Genomic DNA, 17229 nt, shown 5'->3' on the forward strand with positions numbered 1-17229 from the left:
TCGACCAAGGCTGCAGGCTCCAGAGCGAAGTGCTATCCCAACACGCACCGCAATATATGTTTAGAATTTGCTCAATTTCATACAAACTAATTGAAAGGTGTGCTTAATCATATGACGTGTGTTTGTTTGTGACTGACTTGACATATAAAACAAATGAAATACCCCCCAAATTAAAATGTTTTACTGTAACATCTTGTTAAACAACTGGAGGATTTGTTTAATTTAATGTTTTATTATTTAAATGTGAACATGAATTGCATCATTCAAGTCACCAGTGTGTTCTGAAGTTAATAGGTTTATTGATCCCCTCGCCACTCTATGGAAGTCTCCTTCGGTTATCACTGGGGCCTTTTCTCGTTTGGGCAAGTCCATCTTCCGCCCTCTCTCCTCTCATTGATAAGGGGTCAAGTGGTTGATAGCCTCCTTTTGGCAAGGAAGCACAAGTGTATCCTACCTGAGTCTTTAGCGGAAGAGTTTTGAAATCTGTTTGTATAAGCAATTCTTTTCTCAAAGGAGAATAGCATGCGAACATTTAAAACGATATGCCACTTTCATCTGGAAAATGTCTCGCACAACTAGCTACATTTGTTTTTATGACTTTATAAATGTATTTTGGAATTCCACCCTGTAAACGTAATTTGCCTGGTGAGGCACGATTGGAGGAGTCTCATTTCATACGAGCACATTTTCGTAAATTTTCCCTCTCTTTGATTACCTTACCTTTTTCAAAAGGAAGCCTCAGAGAACGGAGAATAGAGGATGCAGGAGTTGAACAAATCCAATTGAGAAAAGGCCTAGATCGTATACAGCTATGGACAGAAGTGACTTTATGTAGCAGGTTAGAACAGCGCATATAAACCTGGGACAGTAACCACTCAAAGTTGGCCTTAGTGGGAGTGACCATAGAATTCTATGGGCGTGACCTATTGAGTAAAGTATTTGTCACCATTTAATGTTTGCAAATCATATGAGGCGTGGTTCTGTGCATACGGGGATGGTTAGCGGGAAGGTGCTGTGTGAGATGATTGGTTGCTAGCACTCACGTCTGTCATCATGAAGTGCTTTGAGAGACTGGTCAAGGATCATATCACCTCCACCTTACCGGCCACCCTAGAACCACTTCAGTTTGCATACCACCCCAACAGGTCCACAGACAACGCCATCACACTACCCTATCCCATCTGGCCAAAAGGAATACCTATGTAAGAATGCTGTTCATTGACTACAGCTCAGCATTCAACACCATAGTACCCTCCAATGAGCCATTGGACGCGCCCTGCAACCTCATTGGATAGCGCTGGACAGGCCTCTTGCAAGCCGTCACTCAAATGCGAGGGGCTGAAGCTCATAGGCTAGAACTCGAATTACTAGGGAGCTGGCCCATGTGGGGCTAAATGTAGGGTAAATGGTAGCTGCACAGCTTCAAGAAAACTGTCGCTTGAAACTAGAGATTTTGTGGTTAATTGAGGTAAAACAGTAATTCTGGTCATAGATTATGCGAGTATGAACTACACATTTACGCAACCAGCCCAAAGTGTGGGGTTTAAAAAATACGTTCTTAGTCACCAAAGTACAGGAGTATGTCTTTAATTGCTGACTATATGTTTTAATAGATTGACCCTAGGTCTAGCTCCAGGGGTATGACAGAGCTCTGACAATCCAGTTGGACATACTAGTATTTCAATTTATCAGAACCAAATTATCCATCCATAGTTTGAATGACTGAAATACTAAAGTGTTCTCTACAGTAGGCCATGGACCTGAAAACTCCGGGAAAGACACCAATAGGCCTGCTGATTCATATTTAACAACAAACCTGGAATGGTAATGCACGCCTGGAGTTGAGGGTAGGAATTTTCTGATACGTTTTTGGCGAAATAAAGTAAATATGCTGCTTACCATTCCGTTGAAAGTTATTATTGCGCATTTCTTCTTTAGTTACATCTCGTGTTGTTCATTATGGAGAAATGTCCTGACCACTCCAGATATTCCAGCGATTGCCAAATATTTCACCACAAAAGGTAGATATGAGGAAGTGAACCCTTACCTCATAGATGACATACTCGCTGTAAACAAATCTCTTGTAAAGCCCCCATCTGCAGAATGTCGCGAAATTCATCTGACCGCTATCATACGGCACGGTTCAAGGTACCCGACGACTAAAAACGTCAAGAAGATGCGAGAACTTCACAATCTTGTTGTACAGAAGGCCTCTGGAGAGGAGCGCTGGTTGCGTGAAATTACGCAGTGGAAGATGTGGTACACTGATGAGATGGATGGCCGTCTCGTTCAGAAGGGAGTCCTCGACCACAGGCATTTGGCAGTCAGGTTGTCCAAGTTATTCCCATCATTGATATCTAAGGAGAAGCTACAAGATGGCCACATCAAGTTCATGACCAGTTCTAAGCACAGGTGTGTGAACAGCACCCTTTCTTTCCAGGGAGGACTGGCAAAGCTCTGGGCCATAGAAGGTAGATATAATCCTACTCGATGTCTGTATGATAGCATCGTGTCAAAGTGCAAGCATATTGCATATAACGCTTTATTTATTATTTGCAAGACATAAGGCATATCTACTAAGTAGGTCAATGTTAGCCTGGTCGTATTTGAGAAAAGCTCAACTACGTTCTTAAAAAGAGGTGGGGTTGAGGATCGATAACTGGTCAATTTGCTAGTAACAGAGAGGAAGAGAGTGGCCCAAGTCGGAGGGATATCTGTTTCCCTCCAGCAGGTGGCGTTTTTTTTTTTTCGTTTCGCCCACCAAGCGAGTTTTTGTATGGGGGTCAGTGAGTCGAATTTGGTCAACAACAAAAAACGAAAGGCTTATTTGCGTAAATGATCAAATACAAGTTTCGTAATGCTTAAGTTGTTAAGCGTGTACTGACAAGGACACGTGACATCCAGGCAACTTTATACAGTTTATTTCAGAGTTGTCTCGAGATTGCTATGCATATTAATGGGATGAAATCTACCCTCATCGAATATTAAAAAAAATATTACAATAATGCGATGTATCCACCAATCCAAAGAAGGGATAGGGCGGGAGCTTTGTTGCTCCCATTGTTAGAGAGGTATCTTGTCAGTATATCCATAATCTTTGCTAGCAACAACAGCAGTCGATACATATGGTGCTTTCAAGACAACTGGGAAAAAACGAGGTTAAATCATGACGTCAGTGATTTTCGGGTCGGAATGTCAGACTTTTAGAAAGATGCTCCCTTTTCCGACTTGGAATTCCGAGTTGGATGACTGTTCAAAAGTTTTTTCAGAATTCCCAGTTGTCTTGAACGTGGCATCCGCGCTATTCAATTAAATTCAATGGGCTTTATTGGCATGGGAAACATATGTTAACATTGCCAAAGCAAGTGAAGTAGATAATATACAAAAGTGAAATAAACAATAAAAATGAACAGTAAACATTACACCAACAGAAGTTCCAAAAGAATAAAGACGTTACAAATGGCATATTATGTATATATACAGTGTTGTAAAGATGTACAAAAGGGAAAATAAATAAGTATAAATATGGGTTGTATTTACAATGGTGGCAACAGGTCACAAATCATGCTCCTGTGATGGCACATTGTGAAAAAAAATGTACACTGCTAGTCTCAGTGTGTTTATTTTACCTTTATTTAACTAGGACTGAACTGCCTTGTTCAGGGGAAGAGTGACAGATTTGTACCTTGTCAGCTCAGGGATTTGAACTTGCAACCTTTCGGTTACTAGCGCTCTAACCACTAGCCTACCCTGCCGTCCCGTACCTCAAGGCTGCTACAGCTGCAGTTGAGCAACACAAATTAGGGAAAAAATCAGTGGTTGTATTCGATAAAAGTTTTGATTAAAAGTATGAATTTCAGCACCCCACAGAAGGACCACAGTTGTACAGATCAAATGTAGGTACAGGTAAGTGTTTCCAGAATTGACATTTTTACAAGTATAGACTGATAAATCACGCGACCAGTTATCAATACTCAACCACTTAGATATGAGAACAGAGTTTAGCGTTCCTCAGCTAGGCTGGTCCCAGATCTGTTTGTGTGTTTGCTTACACTATTTGTCATTGGCAAGCTAAACAATTGACCCTTCGCTAAGCTCCGACCCCATTGGTTACTGTTGCGTCCTCTGACAACATGTTCCCTGGAAGCCCAATTCTCCAAATTGTTTGGCATGAGTTGGCAGGAGAGCAGAAACAACACCCACGCTAGGTAAATGTAATACCGATATGATATTTTGTCATAAGTGTACATTTTTCATGATATTGCATTGGCCTGCAGTCTTTTGGAACTGAAATTATAAACAATTCAACATGTCTTACTGTATCATAACATGCAGGGTTATAACACTAGCGGTAACACTGTAAAAAACTTTCTGAACTTGTCACTAGCTTTTAATTGGTGCATTTCATTCACTTTCATTGACCTTAATATTATTATAATTTTCAAAACTTTGAAGATCTCCCTTTGAATGTCCAGTGTCTTCTATGTTTGATTTCAAAGATGAAGAGATTGACTACGAGGTGAACGATGCGCTGATGAGGTTCTTTGACAACTGCACCAGGTTTGTGGAGACTGTCGACAAGAACCAGTCAGCCATGGCTGAGCTGGACAAGTTCAGGTCCAGTGCAGAGATGAGGAGGGTGCAGGAGAAGATAGCAGACCGGCTCCTGGTCCCCTACAGCCACATTACATCAGGTCTCCATCTCTAGCCTATCTCTGTGTGTGTGTGTGTGTGTGTGTGTGCATACATTTGTGTGTGAGTTGTCACAGGGCGTTGGGAAACAAAATGTCTATTCTACAGTGGATAGTAAATATTTTATAGCTATTCTATTATTACTGAGAGGGCTATCCTCATGATGTTGCTCATGTTCTCTATACAATGAACGGCTCTGCTTCAGATCTGCTTGATTGCAAACATTTTACAGGATATTTAGACACTAGATGGGGCTGTTTTCTCACTAACAGTGCAAAACAGTTAAGCACTCCCATAAACAATTCCCTCAGCTGAATGGTTTTGTCAGAATGTCATCAATGAGCATCTGAGAAGTGAGGACATTGAAATAAGAATACCTGTATGTTTCTATTATTTGAAAAGTCAAACACAGTGGGAAATGTGTTGTTAATGCTAAGCCATACATGACTTTTACTTTGTTTTATATCAAAGTACAGATATGGTTACTGGTCTGTAATAATTATTTACATTTTGACGTGGAATGGCACCAGGTAGCCTAGTCGTTAAGAAATTTGGGCAAGTAACCGAAAGGTCGCTGGTTCGAATCCCCAGGTCGACAAAGCAATTAAAGTTCCAATGGAGCCTTATTTCTGGGTAACAATTAAGTACCTTACTGTGATTGTTTTTAGCCCGAGTTATATGTTTTTTGGGGTCCGATATGATTCCTGTATTTTGGGAGGGAAAACGTACCGATAACGATATATCTGCCGATGTACTGTTTTACAGTGGGGGAATTAGTGTCATTTTCCCACACTGAATTCTCATACATTGCCATCCAAAAGAGCAATTGTCCAATAACTGCTTCAAATATTGATTCCATACATTGTGGCAATAATGGTACATCATGAAAATGTCCGCAAGTGTTCAGATTAGTGCCCTCAAAAAGTATTCATACCCCTTGACTTATTCTACATTTTGATGTGTTACAGCCTGAATTCAAAATTGATTAAATAAAATAAAAAATCTCACCTATCTACACACTATACTTCACAATGTCAAAGCGAAAACATGTTTTTAGACGTTTTTGCTAATTTATTGAAAATTAAATACAGAAATATCTCATTTATATAAGTATTCACACCCCTGAATCAATACTTTGTAGACACACCTTTGGCAGCGATTACAGCTGATAGTCTTTCTGGGTAAGTCTTAAGAGTTTTGTAAACCTGGATTGTACAATATTTGCACATTGTTATTTTTTTTTTAAATTCTTCAAGCGCTGTCAAATTGGTTGTTGATCAATGGTAGAAACCCATTTTCAGGTCTTGTCGTAGATTTAAATCGAAACTGTAACTCGGCCACTCAGGAACATTCACTGTCTTCTTGGTAAGTAATTCCAGGGTAGATTTGTCCTTGTGTTTTAGCTTATTGTCCTGCTGAAAGGTGAATTCATCTCCCAGTGTTTTGTGGAAAGCAGACTGAACCAGGTTTTCCTCTAGGATTTTGCCTGTGCGTAGCTCCATTCTGTTTTATTTTTTTATCCTGACAACTCCCCAGTCCTTAACTATTACAAGCATACACATAACATGATGCAGCCATCACTATGTTTGAAAATATGGAGAGTGGTACTCTGTAATATGTTTGGGGCAAATACAATAAAACACAACACGTTGTATTCAGGACAAAAAGTGAAGTGCTTTTTTCCACATTTGTAGCAGTATTACTTTAGTGCCATGTTTCAAACAGGATGCTTGTTTTTAAATATTTTTTATTCTATACAGGGTTCCTTCTTTTCACTCTGTCAATTAGGTTGGTATTGTGGAGTAACTACAATGTTGTAGATCCATCCTCAGTTTTCTCCTATCACAGCCATTAGACTCTGTTTTAAAGTTACCATTTGCCTCATGGTGAAATCCCTGAGTGGTTTCCTTCCTCTCCGGGAACTGAGTTAGGAAGAACACCTTTATCTTTGTATTGACTGGGTGTATTGATACACTATCCAAAGTGTAGTTCATAACTTCACCATGCTCAACGGGATATTCAATGTCTGCTTAGGTGCCCTTCTTTGCGAAGCATTGGAAAACCTCCCTGGTCTTTGTGGTTGAATCTGTGTTTGAAAATCACTGCTCAAGTGAGGGACCTTACAGATAATTGTATGCGTGGGGTACTGAGATGAGGTAGTCATCTAAAGTCATGTTCTACACTATTATTGCACACAGTGAGTCCATGCATCTTATGTGACTTGTTAAGTACATTTTTACTCCTGAACTTATTTAGGCTTGCTATAACAAAGGAGTTGATTACTTATTGACTCAAGATAGTTCAGCTTTTCATTTTTTATTCATTTGTAAAAAAAAAAACAAATGAAAACATCATTCCACTTTGACATTATAGGTTATTGTGTGAAGGCCAGTGACATAAAAATCTAAATTTAATCAATTTTAAGTTCAGGCTATCACAACAATGTGGGAAAAGTCAAGGGGTGTAAATACTTTCTTAAGGCGCTGTAAGCAAGAGATTCCCTTTTTTCATCCTATTAATTGAATATCGGTTATCGGTGGAGTTATTGGCCGATACCGATGTAGCGTTTTAAAGGCCAATATCATCTGATAATATCGGTGAACCTATATATCGGTCGGGCTCTAATTGCTTTCAGTTAAAATAGTCAAAAAGATTTTTAAAATTTTCTTCTTAGCAAAGAGCAATTTCTCAAGCAAGAATTTAGCTAGGACTGTCAGGGAGTGGTCGGAGTTGGGAGGGGAAAACTAGCTATTATTGCCAGAGATGTTTGGATCTCTTTCTTATTGGTCTGCTAACTAATTTACCGCCAGACAGGTCAAAACTCACAGGCTGATATTTCTGGCGGTCTTTTCAAGCAGCTCTTACACTGAAAGGGCATTATCATAATTTTTGCATTTATTATTCCAACCTCATAGTGTGGAAATATATTAGAGCTGGGCGATATGGACAAAAATACACGTTGCGATAAATTGCCTGAATTGATCCAATAACGATAAATAGAACGATAAGTTTATAACATTAATGTGAACCACAGTTTAAAAACAAATATCCTTTAAACTAGTACTACTAGTGTGATGGTTGTAGCCATCATTTGTGTCATTAACAATCACCCATATTAGCAAACGTATTTAGTTTCATACTTCACATTATCGTTATGAGCAATATCAGCAAAATGTCTGCGATATGTGATCGGTATGGTTGGTGTCGATCAATTTCGGTTTATTGTCCCAGCTCTAAAATACACTACTTAACCAAAAGTATGTGGACACCTGCTTGTCGAACATCTCATTCCAAAGTTATGGGCATTAATATGGAGTTGGTCCCCCTTTGCTGCTATAACAGCCTCCACTCTTCTGGGAAGGCTTTCCACTAATGTTGGAACATTGCTACAGGGACTTGCTTTCATTCAGCCATGAGCATTAGTGAGGTCAGTCACTGATGTTGGGCGATTCACATTCTGTGAGCTTGTGTGGCCAACGGGTGTGGCTGAAATAGCCAAATCCACTAATTTGAACGGGGTGTCCACATACTTTTGTGTTTTTATAACACAGGAAAATCTCAATTTTGACTGCACTGGGCCTTTAACCCTAATTGTGCCATATGTCGCTCTGGATAAGTGTCTGCTAAATGACTAAAATGTAATGGCTCCTGTGATCACTTTGCCATTACTTTCCCCCTGTAGACATGGCTGAGGCTGCATTTTACCTGTGTGCTTACGAGTTGGCCATCAAAACCATCAACTCCCCCTGGTGTCAACTCTTTGATGAGGCAGATGCACTGGTACGTCAACTGTATTCCCTGCAGTAGTAATCATTTTACGTCATTGCAGAGTATTGACCAGTTCAAGTGATAATGGAGTCATTTATTATTTATGGGGAACTCATGGGGATTTTTTTAAGCAGTGATCAAAAACGTTGAAGTTCATCAATATTGGAGAGATGAATTAGATGCATCTAGCCTAACTAGTAATCCATTGACCTTTTTATGTGAAGTGTTTTTGCTGATAGGACATTAATCTAAAACATGATGAATGTATTATTTACAATCTCCTCACCTAATCTACAGTATGAATAGATGTCTTACATTCAGTCAATAAGAAGCTGGGCTATGTGGGTGTGTCCTGTGTTATAAGGTAAGTTGGCCCAGCTCTCAGGTGGCCTAGGGGAAATCCTACCACGACTCTACACAATGAGAGATTGTCTGTCTGAGGGCATCACTCACCGACGTATTCATACAAAACCTACCCTACATGCCATGGTATACAGTGCATTCGGAAAGTATTCAGACCCCTTGACTTTTTCCACATTTTGTTACGTTACAGCCTTATTCTAAAATGTATTCAATCGTTTTTTTCCCCTCATCAATCAAAACACAATACCCCATAATGACAAAGCAAAAACATTTTTTTTTTGACATTTGCAAATTTATATAAAAAAACAACTATTAAATATCACATTTACATTAGCATTCAGACCCTTTGCTATGACACTCGAAATTGAGCTCAGGTGCATCCTGTTTCCATTTATCATCCTTGAGATGTTTATACAACTTGATTGGAATCCACCTGTAGTAAATTCAATTGATTGGACATGATTTGGAAAGGCACACACCTGTCTATATAAGGTCCCACAGTTGACAGTGCATGTCAAAGCGATTAGGTTGAAGGAATAGAGCTCCGAGACAGGATTGCGTTGTGGCACAGATCTGGGGAAGGGTACCAAAAAATGTCTACAGCATTCAAGGTCCCCAAGAACACAGTGGCCTCCATCATTCTTAAATGGAAGAAGTTTGGAACCATCAAGACTCTTCCTAGAGCTTGCCGCCCGGCCAAACTGAGCAATCGGGGGAGATGTGCCTTGCTCAGTGAGGTCACCAAGAAACACGATGGTCACTGACAGAGCTCCAGAGTTCGTCTGTGGAGATGGGAGAACCTTCCAGAAGGACAACCATCTCTGCAGCACTCCACCAATCAGGCCTTTATAGTAGAGTGGCCAGACAGAAGCCATTCCTCAGTAAAAGGCACATGACAGCCCGTGTGGAGTTTAAAAAAAGGCACCTAAAGACTCTCAGACCATGAGAAACAAGATTCTCTGGTCTGATGAAACCAAGAATGAACTCTTTGGCCTGAATGCCAAGCGTCACATCTGGAGGAAACCTGGTCCCATCCCTACGGTGAAGCATGGGGGTGGCAGCACCATGCTGTGGGGATGTTTTTCAGCGGCAGGGACTGGGAGACTAGTCTGGATCAAGGGAAAGATGAACGGAGCAAAGTACAGAGAGAGCCTTGATGAAAACCTGCTCCTGAGCACTCAGGACCTCAGACTGAGCGAAGATTCACCTTCCAACAGGACAACGACCTAAGCACACAGCCAAGACAACGCAGGAGTTGCTTAGGGACAAGTCTCTGAATGTCCTTGAGTGGCCCAGCCAGAGTCCGGGCTTGAACCCTATCGAACATCTTACGAGTGGCGCAGCGGTCTAAGGCACTGTATCTCAGTGCTAGAGGCGTCACTACAGACCCCGGCTGTATCACAACCGGACGTGATTGGGAGTCGCATAGTGAGGTCCACAATTGGCCCAGTGTTGTCTGGGTTAGGGTTTGGCCGGGGTAGGTCGTCATTGTAAATAAGAATTTGTTCTTAACTGACTTGCCTAGTTCAATAAAAAAGAGACCTAAAAATAGCTGTGCAGCGACGCTCCCCATCCAACCTGACAGAGCTTGAGAGGATCTGCAGAGAAGAATGGGAGAAACTCCCCAAATACAGGTCTGCCAAGCTTGTAGTGTCATACCCAAGAAGACACGAGGCTGTAATCGCTGCCAAAGGTGCTTCAACAAAGTACTGAGTAAAGGATCTGAATGCTTTTGTAAATGTGATATTTCAGTTTCTTTTTTGTAATAAATTTGCAAACATTTCTAAAAACCCTTTTTTGTTTTGTCATTATGGGATATTGTGTTTAGATTGATGAAAAAAACAATTGAATCCATTTTAGAATAAGGCTGTAACGTAGCAAAATGTGGGAAAAGTCAAGGTCTTTCCGAATGCACTGTACTTATACAGCAATAACCCCACTAACAGGTTAATGTATATGGAAACTATCTAACGTGGTATCCAAACAAAGCCTACACCATCTAATCCCATGCTATACTTACACAGCATTTACCTCACAAACAGGTTTTGGAATATGCAAATGACCTGAAGCAGTTCTGGAAAAGGAGTTATGGTCATGACATCAACAGCAAGTCAAGCTGCATCCTCTTTCATGATGTATTCAGCCGTCTGGATAGAGCTGCCAATGAGATCAGGTGAGGGACTGGTTAGCCTCACGTGTCAGGCTTCATGTCATTCACCAGTATAGCAAAGGGATTAAAAGTGGATGGCCTTTGGGTAAAAATGTAACTAATGTAAAAAAAAAAATGTTAGGCTATATGTGTTTAAAAGGACAGGACACTCCAAAATCAAAGTTTGTCAGACGTTTACTAACCCAAAATGTAGTGTAATGTCAACATTAATTGTTGTCCCACGCCATTGGTTGTGTTGGTCCGTGTCTTTATATCCCACCTGAATGGAAAAAAATAAGCACAGAATAAAATCTGGAAATTATAGCGCTTATCTTTTCCATTGATTCCATTCTACTCAACAGATGTCTTGGAAGTGGATGTATCTCAATGCAAGACCACTTTGCCTGGGGCTGCAGTAGCCTTGAGGTTGCCTTTGTGTTGTTGTACCCTTGAGCAAAGCACTTATCCCCTAACCTGCTCAATGGATGCTCTGTGGCTGACCATGTGCTGCTTCCAGCCTCTTGTGAGTGTCTGGGTTGTGTCTGGGTTGTTGGGAAAAACAAGACCGTGAAAAGACAAATGTATGTTTCGCAATGGACCAAAAATTCAAGTGGTATTGTACTTGAGGTCTGAAAGATCTGACAAAGTTTGATTTTGGAGTGAATTGTCGTTTTTAAGGGATACTTCCAAAACCGATTAGGACTAAACTGTAATATTATACAAACAACGGCCCGGTACAGTATCTATTGCAACTGTTAGAAATACTGTTAGAAAATAACCTGTCAACGTGTCAATAGAATATGACACATGAACCTTCTCGTTTGCACCCTGTGTCCTGTTATACATCCTAGTTTAGCCAAGTCCTCAAACTGTCAGTGTCGTATACATGATACTGAGAGAAGTTTAACCAAAGCGCATACATATGGGGGTAGGATTATGGGCAATCCACATCCCTCATTATTCAATACTCATTAGGGTTAAAATGAATAATATAATTACCCATCCATAGCAGCTCATCATAGAAGTTTGCAGACCTTTTTGTCTCGTCAGGATCCTGTTGTGTGGGTGTGTGTGTGCCTTTTCACTGGACTGTGACGAAATTGTATTTTGTGGTTCACACACCACACCCACACGTCAATACACGTTACAGAATACACTGTTACAGAATGAATGTGTCTGTCATGCTGTGTTGCACGCACAGTGCATCTGATCATAGAACTCATAAGAATATGAATCTGTGAGTTGTGGTACTCCTCTGTTGTAAAGGTAAGAGGAGAATTGATTTGATTTGACTTTTCAAATAAAGTTAATTGATGTACCTGCCACATAATCTCATGGTTTCTTGTCAGTCAGTGGAACACTGTAGGGGAGAGTGGGGTAAATGGAGCCATTTTGTACATTCCGCCTTACTATGTGAAGGGAAATATAGTATTCTTTCTAACCGATATCTACACATACAGTGCCTTGCGAAAGTATTCGGCCCCCTTGAACTTTGACCTTTTTCCACATTTCAGGCTTCAAACATAAAGATATAAAACTGTAATTTTTTGTGAAGAATCAACAACAAGTGGGACACAATCATGAAGTGGAACGAAATTTATTGGATATTTCAAACTTTTTTTAACAAATAAAAAACTGAAAAATTGGGCGTGCAAAATTATTCAGCCCCTTTACTTTCAGTGCAGCAAACTCTCTCCAGAAGTTCAGTGAGGATCTCTGAATGATCCAATGTTGACCTAAATGACTAATGACGATAAATAGAATCCACCTGTGTGTAATCAAGTCTCCGTATAAATGCACCTGCTCTGTGATAGTCTCAGAGGTCCGTTTAAAGCGCAGAGAGCATCATGAAGAACAAGGAACACACCAGGCAGGTCCGAGATACTGTTGTGTAGAAGTTTAAAGCCGGATTTGGATACAAAAAGATTTCCCAAGCTTTAAACATCCCAAGGAGCACTGTGCAAGCGATAATATTGAAATGGAAGGAGTATCAGACCACTGCAAATCTACGAAGACCCGGCCGTCCCTCTAAACTTTCAGCTCATACAGGGAGAAGACTGATCAGAGATGCAGCCAAGAGGCCCATGATCACTCTGGATGAACTGCAGAGATCTACAGCTGAGGTGGGAGACTCTGTCCATAGGACATCAATCAGTCGTATACTGCACAAATCTGGCCTTTATGGAAGAGTGGCAAGAAGAAAGCCATTTCTTAAAGATATCCATAAAAAGTGTCGTTTAAAGTTTGCCACTAGCCACCTGGGAGACACACCAAACATGTGGAAGAAGGTGCTCTGGTCAGATGAAACCAAAATCGAACTTTTTGGCAACAATGCAAAACGTTATGTTTGGCGTAAAAGCAACACAGCTCATCGCCCTGAACACACCATCCCCACTGTCAAACATGGTGGTGGCAGCATCATGGTTTGGGCCTGCTTTTCTTCAGCAGGGGCAGGGAAGATGGTTAAAATTGATGGAAGATGGATGGAGCCAAATACAGGACCATTCTGGAAGGAAACCTGATGGAGTCTGCAAAAGACCTGAGACTGGGACGGAGATTTGTCTTCCAACAAGACAATGATCCAAAACATAAAGCAAAATCTACAATGGAATGGTTCACAAATAAACATATCCAGGTGTTAGAATGGCCAAGTCAAAGTCCAGACCTGAATCCAATCGAGAATCTGTGGAAAGAACTGAAAACTGCTGTTCACAAACGCTCTCCATCCAACCTCACTGAGCTCGAGCTGTTTTGCAAGGAGGAATGGGCAAAAATTTCAGTCTCTCGATGTGCAAAACTGATAGAGACATACCCCAAGCGACTTACAGCTGTAATCGCAGCAAAAGGTGGCGCTACAAAGTATTAACTTAAGGGGGCTGAATAATTTTCCACGGCCAATTTTTCAGTTTTTTATTTGTTAAAAAAGTTTGAAATATCCAATAAATTTCGTTCCACTTCATAATTGTATCCCACTTGTTGTTGATTCTTCACAAAAAATTACAGTTTTATATCTTTATGTTTGAAGCCTGAAATGTGGCAAAAGGTCAAAGTTCAAGGGGGCCGAATACTTTCGCAAGGCACTGTATTTCAGGATGCTGTATATCCTTGGAAATAATACAAAATTTATATAAACATAAGTTTGTAAAACATAGTTTGTCCAAAAAAAAGTGTTCTTTTGGAACAACTTACGCTGGGTATGGGGTAAATTGAGCCGCCTTGGGGTAAGTGGGTGCTTGTGTCCTGTGACAGTGGCGATGGTGCTAGTAGGTCATAGAATGGGGGTGTGGTATATTGTATATCTTAAATGTATGTCTACATTCCGATATAGATCGCTGTTCAATATCGCTTACCCTTCCCATACCAGTTGTCTGGGACAGGGATTTTGTTTCGATGTGCCAATTCGTAGGCAAGATCTCTGCATTTGAGGTTACTAAGCCCATGAAACTGGTCTGTGAAATTCTTGAAATTTTTAGCAAGCTCAGACTCCATGTCATCAGATAAAACCTTGTGTGTCTCTGCTAATCTATCATAGCCTGTCGCACAGTTACATTTCTGTTTGTTTCTCTTTTTTTTACCTCTTCATTGTCACTCAGTAAAAAAATCATCCATTGCTGCTGCTCGAATGGACTTCTTCCCTTCTCTCACTTCCTTGGCTGCTCTATCAAGAACCTCAAGGGGGGCTAGACCCCTGCTTGTTTTACATTTGTATACACGGGGCACAATGTCTGCTCTGTAACCATACCGATTTTGTTCATATGCATGACACATTGTAAAAATACTAATGCATACTAATGTTTTAATGCATAAAACTGAGAAAATGCAATCATCATTTGAATAGGGTATGGTGGCCATTGGCTCAACTTACCCCAAGCCAAACATTTGGACTATATTAGCCCACACAGCTACAAGGATGCACTTTCATGTTAGGTTTAATAAATTCATTTGACTTTCTGAAGAACAGTTTTTTGGACCTAACTTGCTTACCACTTTTTCCATGTGGGTTCTTCCTTCAGACTCCATGAAATGATGACCACATTGGCAAAGGGAAAAAGCTTACATTTAGTACAGGGCAACATGCAGGGTCAACATGTTTTCTAAAACCATGCGGTCAATTCCTGCATTCCATACATAAATACAAATCGTTCAAAACTGACACCCCCTTGAGTATATCTAGACTAGTGTATGACAACTTTGCAATTCACTGCCTCTGGTCAAGAAATTATTTTTAAAATGATTTTACCCCTTTTTTCTCCCCAATTTCATGGTATCAAATTGGTAGTAGTTACAGCCTTGTCTCATCGCTGCAACTCCCGTACGGACTCGGGAGAGGCGAAGGTCGAGAGCCATGCGTCCTCCGAAAACACAACCCAACCTAGCCGCACTGCTTCTTGACACAATGCACATCCAAGACAGAAGCCAGCCGCACCAATGTGTCGGAGGAAACACCGTACACCTGGCGACCTGGTCAGCGTGTGCTGCGCCCGGCCCGCCACAGGAGTCGCTAGTGCACGATGAGACAAGGATATCCCTGCCGGCCAAACCCTCCGTAACCCGGACAACGCTGGGCTAATTGTGCGTTGCCCCATGGACCTCCCGGTCGCGGCCGGCTGTGACAGAGCCTGGGTTCGAACCCAGAATCTCTGGTGCCTTAGACCACTGTGCCACCCAGGAGGCTAAGAAAGTTCTTGTTCACTTACATACCACATTGTTCTGACACAAATAAATAATTACCCTCCTTAAGTATACATGTCCCATTCTGTCCCTCAGATCTGGCAGTAATGTCACAGAAGCAGCGACCATCCAGGTGGGTCACGCTGACACTCTCCTGCCTCTGCTGACCCTGCTGGGCTTCTTCAAGGACAGCGTGCCCCTGACCTCCAACAACTATGTCACCCAGGGCCAGCGTGCCTTCCGCACCAGCCGCATGATGCCCTACGCTGCCAACCTGGTCCTTGTGCTTTATGACTGTAGCGGAAACCTCCGTCTGCAGGCACTGCTCAACGAGAGGCCCCTGGCCTTCCCAGGCCTGGCCACCAACCAGGGAGAGGAGGGAGCCCCGCTCTACCAGGATGTCAGAGACCACTACGGGGAACTGCTCCAGGGCTGCGACTTTGAGAAGGAGTGCCAACTGTTCCCATCCAAATGAGGGAGTCAACGCTATCAACAGGTGTCATTCATCAGTAAAGTGTGTCTCTGATGTGTATTCAAATCAAAGTTTATTGGTCGCATACACAGATTTGATTTGCAAGTGTTATAGCAGGTGCAGCGAAATGCTTATGTTACTCGCTCCAACAGTGCAGTAGAATTTCTGAAATACACAAATAATATACAAATATTTGCTGTAATATTATAGATATGGTTAGACCAATGTGGTGAGCTGCTGTTGTAGAGCGCCACTTTACTCCTATGGCTAGATAATTTGATTGAGAGTGAAATTTCTGTGAATATGCGGAATGGAATTGTTGGAATTGAATATGTTGGAATGTAATTATGATTCACTCTTTTCAAGGCCACGACATCCGTTTATTCAAATGTATGGTAGTATTAGAGACACAATACAGATTAAGCGGACAAAATTTACCAATTGAGATCCAGTGGAGGCTGCTTAGGGAAGGACTGCTCATAATAATGGCTGGAATGGAGCGCATGGAATGACATTAAACACATGGAAACAATGTGTTTGATGTATTTGATACTATTCCACTCCAGCAATTACCACGAGCCCGTCCTCCAAAATGAAGGTGCCACCAACCTCCTGTGTTGAGATCAATCCACCAAAAGTGCTGTGACTTTAATGTAAGCTTGCCACTGCTACCAATACAGAAGTATTACTAATATTACTAGAATCTGTCAAATCAAACGGCATACAGCTTATGACCAAAAATGACAGTTACTGTGCATAGTAGGTGATACACTGCCCCTCTCCAGAAACAACACCTATCCTCCATGTACTTGTGTAGACCTGAGAAGAACGCACAGGTGTAGTCATTATGAATGATTATTTTTATTTTTTTTATGAAGTGGAGATACTATCATATTTCGTACACCTATTGTGGAGGTATAGGCCAGAATTGTGTTTTCTGGACAAGGACTATGTAGCTTATATAATGTCCTGCTGCTAGACATTACAGAAGTTAGGCCTACTAATTGTTCTATTACTGTATAACTTGATTATTATTAAAGTATAATTTGAACTACTCAGGCTAGTTTATTTTTTTGAAACTTTTGAATTGGAAGTGTGAACGGGGAATTGTGAA

The 17229-nt window shown here is 41.2% G+C and overlaps 1 protein-coding gene across 4 annotated transcripts; it reads left to right on the forward strand.

The window, feature by feature from the left end:
* The first annotated feature begins 1612 nt into the window (after positions 1-1612).
* On the forward strand, positions 1613-17169 carry LOC106577007 (multiple inositol polyphosphate phosphatase 1). 4 transcript variants are annotated; one of them, XM_014154640.3, is made up of 5 exons: positions 1613-2471; positions 4500-4694; positions 8375-8472; positions 10848-10996; positions 15740-17169. In XM_014154640.3, exons 1-5 carry the CDS (start codon positions 1889-1891, stop codon positions 16116-16118), a joined length of 1404 nt encoding a protein of 467 aa, XP_014010115.2. In that variant the 5' UTR covers positions 1613-1888; the 3' UTR covers positions 16119-17169. The 4 variants fall into 4 exon arrangements, with proteins under 4 accessions (XP_014010115.2, XP_014010116.2, XP_014010117.2 ...); XM_014154641.3 differs by having other exon boundaries at positions 10866-10996; XM_014154642.3 differs by lacking the exon at positions 4500-4694.
* Positions 17170-17229: the final 60 nt, after the last annotated feature.

Source organism: Salmo salar, chromosome 18, assembly GCF_965601325.2.
Source record: "Salmo salar chromosome 18, fSalSal1, whole genome shotgun sequence".
In the NCBI taxonomy this organism is placed as follows: domain Eukaryota; kingdom Metazoa; phylum Chordata; class Actinopteri; order Salmoniformes; family Salmonidae; genus Salmo; species Salmo salar.

Excerpts from the sequence above, each read along its gene's own strand:
- LOC106577007 (XM_014154640.3), top strand. The coding sequence starts at position 1,889 with ATGCTGCTTACCATTCCGTTGAAAGTTATTATTGCGCATTTCTTCTTT. Across the intron at positions 2,472-4,499 it reads AAAGCTCTGGGCCATAGAAG|ATGAAGAGATTGACTACGAG; the intron begins GTAGATATAATC and ends TTGATTTCAAAG. Across the intron at positions 4,695-8,374 it reads CTACAGCCACATTACATCAG|ACATGGCTGAGGCTGCATTT; the intron begins GTCTCCATCTCT and ends TTCCCCCTGTAG.